Source organism: Hippocampus bargibanti, linkage group LG09, assembly GCF_051943395.1.
Source record: "Hippocampus bargibanti isolate YZ-2025 linkage group LG09, ASM5194339v1, whole genome shotgun sequence".
In the NCBI taxonomy this organism is placed as follows: Eukaryota; Metazoa; Chordata; class Actinopteri; order Syngnathiformes; family Syngnathidae; genus Hippocampus; species Hippocampus bargibanti.
In genome coordinates, this window is record NC_142742.1 from 7,672,927 (window position 1) to 7,681,904 (window position 8,978).

At 42.1% G+C, this 8,978-nt stretch overlaps 1 protein-coding gene across 1 annotated transcript; it reads left to right on the forward strand.

The window, feature by feature from the left end:
* Positions 1-819: 819 nt before the first annotated feature.
* On the forward strand, positions 820-5,667 carry srp14 (signal recognition particle 14). Its single transcript, XM_089004459.1, has 5 exons — positions 820-958; positions 1,553-1,625; positions 2,714-2,826; positions 3,747-3,779; positions 4,986-5,667. The coding sequence occupies exons 1-5, from the start codon at positions 935-937 to the stop codon at positions 5,073-5,075; spliced, it is 333 nt and encodes a 110-aa protein (XP_088860585.1). The 5' UTR covers positions 820-934; the 3' UTR covers positions 5,076-5,667.
* The last annotated feature ends 3,311 nt before the right edge of the window (positions 5,668-8,978 follow it).

Consider the following 8,978-nt stretch of genomic DNA (forward strand, 5'->3'; position numbering starts at 1 on the left):
AAATGAACTGTCTGTATTGTGTCGATAGTTGCTGCATAAAGTGAGTATTGTGGTCCAAATCGCGAGTCTCTCGACCAAATCGTGAGACTTAACTCGTATGCTAATTTAATTTTATATTCTTATCCTTTCGGCTTTTCCCCTCAAGGGGTCGCCACAGCGAATCAGTGTCCTCCATCTTCAGAGGTTTGATCCGCATGTTTGTTTTGGCCAAGCTTTTACGTCGGATGCCCTTACTGGCACAACCCTCCGTATTTATCCGGGCTTGGGACCAGCACAAGGAGACTTATGTCCCTTTGTGAATACAAAACAAGCAACTCGCTCAGTAAAAGGCTCCCAATCACAAAATGGTCATCGGCACAGCAACATTCATAAAAGCAGAAACTATACTCACCATTTGATGACCATGAAATGGTCATCTCTTTCCCTACATTAGGTAAACCCAATTTTCAGAAAAAGTTTATTCCAGGCCTGGAAACTTTGACTGAAAAAAAAAGTTTATTCGTACCTTCATACAAGAAAAAGGTAAAACAAAAAGAGACTACCATGCTAAACTACCATACCAAATGGTTCTTCAAGGAATTTAATGAGACTGTTGATATTACGATACAGCAGTGGCGGACCGTCAAGGCCTGCAAATCCTTCTCTGCTGGCCTAAAAATATCTGAATCGTGGACTGATGTTAATTATATTTTGTCCATGAATTCTTAATAATTCCAAATTGTCTTTCAGCTTCTTTGCATTACTTTTCCCGTTACGCTGCTTCCAAGCAATTATACTCCGCACCACGAGTTGTCGCTGTGGTACACGAATGCTATGATGGCGGAAGTAGACAAGCAAGGAGAGGAAGAAAGTACCTCAAGTAGTACGTGTGCATCTATCTCGCTCTTAGCTATCGACCAGTGCGCTAACCTGACGTCTCGTTAGCGTTGCAAACATGGTGCTACTTGAAAACGATTCGGTAAGCAGCGACGATTAATTTTTACTTGTACTTGTTCTTTTTTTGCATTCGGCAACCGCGTACACTCGACACAATTAGGAGAAATCTCATTCGGCAAGCGGCAGTCAGTAGACTAGACAAGTGAGCAGTGACATGAAGTGAAATGCGATTTAAGTTTTGCAAAAAAAAAACATTTTTAATCGATTAACATCATTTTAAAGTCACGGCAATGCCGGAAAACTATCTTCGGAATATGCTCCAGGGAAGCTATGAAAAAAGGAAATGTTTGTGTAATCTCTTCATTCATACACGGTATTTTAGTACCAATATATCATGCATATTAGCATATTTGACAAAAAAAGCTGACTTTGAATACAACAATCAACAAAACAACAAAATAAGTGAGATTCAATATTTAAGTTTTTTTATCAGCCACCACGTGTAAACATGGGAAAATCGCACCATCTCGACATTGCCAGATTATAGGAAATTGACTGCTAATTACTTAGGTCAGTTTCTGTCTCGTGATTTTGACACGTGGAAACGTCTTTGAACTTAGTTTACATTTGTGTATGTATTGTTAATCATTTTAAGCTGATTTGTTGTTTCTTGTAGTTCCTTACAGAACTCACGCGTTTGTTCCAGAAGTGCAGATCCTCCGGTAGCGTTGTCATCACTTTGAAAAAGTGTAAGTTTGCCTGCTGCTTGCAGTCCAATATCATACTATTAACAGTACTTAATGCATGTTTCATGCCAAGCGTGATTGGAAGAAAGAAATGACTACTGGAAATACTTTAAAGGACAACCGACACCATTTTTTGTTTCCTAACTGACATTAGAAAAACGTTTTATAGCATCCAAAATACCCGAAACACGCAGGCTGCTATTTTTAGTCAAATGCAAAACACCAATAAAAATGACTTAAAGTGTGCTAAAACTGCAACAAAATGAGTTGCGAATTGGGGATTTTCAGAAAATCCCGCCCCCAGTTCGTGACGTGACACCAGGACGTCTTGCCTTGCTCCAGAATCAAAACAATGGCTTCAGAGAGTTCAGATTCGGAGAATATGCTTTTTTTCTACTCATCCAGTTATGAATATGATTCAAATAGTTCTGAAGAGGAAAGCATAAATGTTTGTAATCGATTAAAGAAGTTCTTCTGTGTCAATTCGAGTCATCTGGACTCCAATGTAGCGCCCAGAAAATGCACATGATGGCGCACAAGCTCCGTTGGAAATGGGCTGATTTGTCTGCTGGATGTTTGTCAACTAGTATCAAATAGTAGTCTTGGTGCAAACACAACGATTCACCAACGTGTTATTTATGTTTTCCTTTAATTTCGTCATCCACACGGATCAACACGATGTTTTCAGACCAAACAAAGAACCCAAAATGCATTGTGTGTCGCTTTCTCTGTCACGGGCGTTTCAGACGTGACGTGACGTCACGTCAGGCATCGTCATCAACTCGAAAATAACAGCGCGAGTCTTAAAACAAAATATAACTATATGCGGTGGAATCTTTGTAAAATGCGCTCAGTCGAAGTCATTTCAAGTGATTTTCCAAATTATGGACACAACTTGTCCGGAGACGTCGGTTGTCCTTTAAATGTTGAAATGGATCAACAGTTAATTTCTACTTGGAAGACTATAGTTTTCTGTGTTTATATTTTTCCAGTGGCATAACAGATTACTGAATCTGAACAAACAGGCAGTCTCGATGTGAAGCCCCATAAAGCTCTTTGTGGTCATTGGCTCTCTGTATTTTGTCCTCCAGATGACGGGAGAACCAAGCCGGTGCCCAGGAAAGGCCACTCTGAGTCCTTTGAGCCTGCAGACAATAAATGTCTTCTCAGAGCTTCTGACGGCAAGAAAAAAATAAGCACAGTGGTGAGCCTACTGTTGAATTTGAATACAGTGATACCTCAGCGTACAAACTTAATTGGTTCCCAGAAAGTGTGTGGGAGGAGAAAAGTTAATCTTCCAAACATTTATTTCCCATAAGAAATCATTAAAATGAGAATAATTCGTTCCCAGGTCCCTATAAAACATACTTTTCTATTAAATAAGCCTGAAAACTACTCAAAATATACCTTCTTTCATGTATAATAAATGTGCCATTGTATTGTTATTAAAGAAATATACTGTACTGTATAATAAAGTCGTTTTATTTACCTTTGTGATGGTCGTTGATGTAGTTGCCTCTTGATGATATCCGAGTGAAGTTGCCGCGCTTTCTCGGCGATAATACCCTCACACACTGTCCCCTGCTAGCTGCTTTTCGTTAATCCAAATCAACTGAAGTTTTTCAACCTCTTTTATTGCCTGAGACCGTTGCTTAGACAACACGGAAACACCCTTAGCCACACGTAGCAATGATCGAGTTAGCGTACTGGTACGCTAAGTCACAAAAACGCACACCTTGTTCGTGTTTTCTGATGATCTCTTCTGCTCGACCGTAATTTTCTTTTGTGTCCTCTGCGGCTTAACACTAACTACCTTGTGGTGGGGTCTTTTTCTGTCCCATAATAGCAAAAGTATCATCGATAACAAACCATGTCTGCACTCAAAGAAAGAGGGTGACAAAAACCGATCCGGCGGCCACCGTGGCACTGTTCGACCGAAAACTAGTCCGCCAGCCAACTTAGCGCCGTGTGGTTTGGTTAGTCCGCCGAAAACTAGCTCGCGAATTTAATGTTCGTAAGGCGAAAAATTCGTGAGCTAAAGCGTTCGTAGGCTGAGGTATCACTGTACCTTATTGGGGTTTGGTCCTCCCGCTTGACTATGTTATCTCCGTTTTTGTCGTACAGGTGAGCACCAAAGAAGTAATCAAGTTTCAGATGGTACGTTTTGTGAATTTGATTTCTTTTATCATTAATCTCATCTTTAATGATGACGAAACGCAGTAATATTATAGCAGTGGATGTAGGGATGCTGGGAATTTACAGATTGTAAAGAATGAACAAAAAGAGCAATTGTGTGTAAACTAAAAACATAAACATCTCTAAATCCTATTTCACTTGTACCACGATTTGAAAGGAGCTTTCGTTTCCACATTCTGGAAGCAGAATATATATGTTTATATTTATTTTGTATACTTATTATTATTTTATATACTATTAAAGGAAGTCCTCAATGTTGAACAATGTGATGTACGGAAAAAACTTATTATTATCATTATCATTTGCTCACTAATTGCTATCTATTAGTTATCTGGCTGGCTATCCATCTAGCTAGCTGGCTATCTAGCTGGCGGGCTAGCTAGGTATCTATTGACCATCTAGCTAGGTATCTATTGACTATCAATTATCTAGCTAGCTTTCTATCTATTTGAGTTACTTTCGGGTTGAGTGAACGCTAGCGCGGGTGGCTGCCGCTGCTCACCCACAGAAAAACTGAACATGTGACTGTAAAGTGACCTTGAGAGTTTCGAAAGGTGCTTCTACATGAAATGTATTATTATTACTATTATTATTATTATTATTATCATCATTATCATTTGCTAGCTATTTGCTATCTATTAGCTATCTGGCTGGCTAGCTATCTAGCTAGCGATCTATTCACTATCTAGCTGGTATCTATGTATCTGTTGACCATCAATTGGCTTGCTAGCTACCTTTCTATTTGAGTTACTTCCGTATGTGGCTGCCACTGCTCACCCATAGAAAAACTGATTCTGTGACTGTAAAGTGACTTTGAGAGTTTTGAAAGGTGCTTATAAATGAAATGTATTATTATTATTATCATCATTTGCTATCTATTAGCTCTCTGGCTGGATATCTAGCAATCTAGTCACTATCTAGCTAGCTGGCTATCTAGCTAGGTATCTGCTGAGCATTGATTGGCTGGCTAACTTTCTATCTGAGTTGCATCCAGGTTGAGTGAACGCTGGCGTGTATGGCTGCCGCTGCTCACCCATAGAAATACGGATCCTGTGACTGTAAAGTGACCTTGAGAGTTTTGAACAGTGCTTGTAAATGAAATGGATTTTTATTTTTTATTGTTATTATTATTGTTGTTGTTACAATAACGGGCGCAACCTCTTGCAGGCGTACTCCAACCTCCTGCGGGCGCATATCGACGGGCTGAAAAAGAAAGACAAGAAGAGCAAAAGCAAGAAGACCAAAGCCACCCAGTGAGCAGCAAGCTCAAAGGCCCACGAACTGATCCCGTTCTAATCTGATACGATGGAAGCGGGTCCCACCACAGACAGTCGTGCTCCACAGACCCAGTGACCACTTTTATTTTGTGTCGGCGACGACTGTTTTCGTGCCATCTGGAAGGATTATCATGCACAAATCGAACTTTGGACAAGAGTGTTGGATTTTTTTTGAGGGGGAGATGAGGGTCAAGTGTCTACACTTATTATTTATGTTCAAATTAAGAGCATCAAATAAGTCACTTTCTCTGTTTGCATTTTGTTTTAAGTAGGTGGGGTGGATGTTTTTAAATGGATGAATTGAAATGGTGCATAGAAATGTTTAGCAAATGTTTTGCTAAAATTCCAGGAAACAAGTTTTAAGTACCGGTAGTTATTTTTGCAATGTGATAAGTTAAATGGTTAGAGCCAATTTAAGATTGGCCCTCTTACTTTTTAAAAAACATATTTTGCATCAAAAGCTTCAGTCGATTGAAAATACTGAAAGGCGCATTTGTGGAGAGGTTATTCTGAGCGAGCAGGGCTAAGTGCCTGCAGCTGCATTTAAGTTGAAGAATAAAGTGCTGTTGAAAAAAAAAGTCACTGCAATGTTTGGATTCATTCTGCTGTTTCAAAGGTTGAACTTGCCCACAAAGACTTGGTGAGTCGCTCATTGTCATTGTGTGTGACTGCCGGCTGGTCCTGGTCAATGTAGACATGGTGACTCAGTATGTATGGTGCACACTTTCATTGTGTAAGACTAAGTAAGTGGAGATGTAGCTCACTGGTAGAGTGCATGCTTTGTACGTATGGAGTCTTGGGTTCAATCCCCGTCATCTCCACATCATGTTTACCCCCCAAAAAATGACAGTGCATTTTAAACCACTATCAGTTTTCCGCCTGAGAAGAAATAGCTGATTCCGACCAGTTTCAACCAGTTCTAGTTTAAACCGAACTGGAACTGGTTTGAACCGGTTTCAGTTCATACCCGTTTCAGCCAGTTTTCAAACCGCTCTGAACCGGAACCTGTTTCAACAGGTTTGAACCGGTTTAAACTGATTTGAACCGGTTTCGGCCAGTTCAAACCAGTTGAAACCGGTTCCAACCATTTGAAACCGGTTCAAACCGGTTCCCACCAGTTTGAACCGGCTCAAACCTGTTCCAGCCAGTTTGAACCGGTTGAGACCGGTTTCAACCGGTTCAAACCGGTTTAGGCCAGTTCAGACCGGTTTCAACCAGTTCTGACCGGTTTCAACCGGTTAAAACCAGTTGAACGTGAACCGGTTCAAACTGGTGCAAACTGGTTTGAACCGGTTGAAACCGGTCTGAACTGGTTTAAACCGGCCGGAACTGGCTGAAATCGGTTTGAACCGGCCAAAACCGGTTTGAACCTGTTTGAACCGGTTCCAGCCAATTTGAACCGGCTGAACTGGTTTAGGCCAGTTTCAACCGGCTGGAACTGGTTTGAACCGGCTCAAACTTGTTCCAGCCAGTTTGAACCGGTTGAGAACTGGTTGACACCGGTTCAAACTTGTTCAAACCAGAACAGGTTTGAACCAGTTGAAACCGGTTGGAACTGGTTTAAACCGGTGTGAACCAGTTTGAACCGGTTAAAACCGGTCGGAACTGTCTGAAACGGTTGAAACTTTTTCCAAGTTCAAACCGCTTTTGACCAGTTCAAACCGGTTGCAAGTAAACCAGTTTGAACTGGTTCAAACCGGAACCGGTTTCAAACCAGTTTGAGCCGGTTTGAACCAGTTTTGAAACTGGAACCGGTTCCAACCGGGCAGAACTGGTTTGAACCGGTTCAAACAGAACAGGTTTGAACCGGTTTGAAACTGGTTTGAAAGCGGTTTGAACTGGTTTGAACCGGTTCCAGACAGATCTGACCGGTTTAAACCAGTTACGACCGGTTTCTGGCAGTTCCGACCAGTTTGAACCGGTTGAAACCGGTCTGAACTGGTTTAAACCGGCCGGAACTGGCTGAAACCGGTTTGAACTGGCTGAAACCGGTTTGAACCAGCCAAAACCGGTTTGAACCCATTTGAACCGGTTCCAGCCAGTTTGAACGGGTTGAAACCAGTCGGAACTGGTTTGAACCGGTTCAAACCAGAACAGGTTTGAACCAGTTTGAACCGGTTGAAATCGGTTGGAACTGGTTTAAACCGGTGTGAACCAGTTTGAACCAGTTTGAACCGGTTAAAACCGGTCGGAACTGTCTGAAACTGGTTTGAATTTGGTTTGATCCGGTTCCAGACAGTTCAAACCGGTTTAAACCAGTTACGACCAGTTTCTGCCAGTTCCGACCAGTTTTTGAAACCGGTCGGAACTGGCTGAAACCAGTTGAAACTTTTTCCAGTTCAAACCGGTTTCAGCCGGTTCAAACTGGTTCCAACCAGAACGGCTTCTAACCAGTTCAAACCGGTTAAGTCAAACCAGTTTGAACTGACACCGGTTCAAACCAGTTCCAGTTTGGTTTAAACTAGGACTGGTTGAAACCGGTCGGAATGAGCTATTTCTTTTCGGGTGAAAAACGCCTGATAGTAGTTTAAAATGCATGGTCGGGGTAAACATGATGTGAAGATGACGGGGATCGAACCCAGGACTTCATAGATGTAAAGCATGCGCTCTACCAGTGAGCTACATCTCCACTTACAGTCTTACACAATGAAAGTGTGCACCATACGTACTCAGTCACCATGTCTACATAGACCAGGACCAGCCGGCAGTCACCCACCCTCCCCCCAAGGAAAAATGAGCGACTCACCAAGTCTTTGTGGGCAAGTTCAACCTTTGAAACTTTGAATGAATCCAAACATTGCAGTGACTTTTTTTTTTAACAGCACTTTATTCATCAACTTAAATGCAGCTGCAGGCACTTGGCCCTGCTCGCTCAGAATAACCTCTCCACAAATGCGCCTTTCAGTATATCTGAAACTTGTAGATGATTCTGTACAACAATTAAAAACCCTCCATCCATCTTCTGCCGCTTATCCGGGGTCGGGTTGTGGGGGCAGCAGCTTCAGTCGGGAAATCCAGACTTCCCTCTCTCCAGCCACTTCTAGCTCGTCCTGGTGGATCCCGAGGCGTTCCTAGGCCAGCTAGGAGACATTGTCTCTCCGGCGTGTCCTGGGTTCTCCCTGGGTCTCCTGTCAGTAGGGCATGCCCGGAACAACTCGCCAGGGAGGCGTCCAGGGGGCATCCTAATCAGATGCCCGAGCCATAAAAAAAATCTGCAGGCTGAAATTAAATTCATATTTTCAATCAACTGAAGCTTTTGATGCAATTTTTTAAAGAGGGCCAATGACCAATTTGACCTTTGAGCCGGTTTTAATCGGTTTGAACCATGTGAAACCGGTTTGAACTGGAACCAGTTCAGACAAGTTCAAACTTGTTTGAACTGGAACGGTTGAACTGGTTCAAACCAGTCAGAACTGGTTCAAACGAGCTTGAATTGGTCAGAACCAGTTCAAACCCAGTTCCCAAAAATACAAAAACTAAAAAATACAAACTGTCTGGAGCCGGTTCAGACCGGTCCAAACAAGTTTGAACTCGTGCAAACCGGTTCTGATCGCTAACCAGTTTTAACTGACTGAAATTGGTTCCGGTTTATAGATGGCAACCGGTTTCGACCGGTTTTAGCTGGTTCCGACCAGTTCAAACAGGTTTGATCTGGAACCAGTTTGACCTGGAACCGGTTTGAACCGGTTCTGACCTATCCAACTATTGTTGACGCTGGCGCTAGAATTGGTTGAATGTGACATACATTCATTAGGCCAATACTACCGTCAGCGTCAACAATAAAGTTTTAATAACGGCACAAAAATTAACCGGTTGGAACCAGTTTAATTCAGTTCAAATCGGTTCCTTTTCATTGCGTTTATAAAACTTTGACACCAGCGCT

Coding starts and splice junctions, on each gene's coding strand:
- srp14 (XM_089004459.1), top strand. CDS start 935: ATGGTGCTACTTGAAAACGATTCG. Junction 2,827..3,746: donor AGAAAAAAATAAGCACAGTG/GTGAGCCTACTG, acceptor TTTGTCGTACAG/GTGAGCACCAAAGAAGTAAT. Junction 3,780..4,985: donor AAGTAATCAAGTTTCAGATG/GTACGTTTTGTG, acceptor AACCTCTTGCAG/GCGTACTCCAACCTCCTGCG.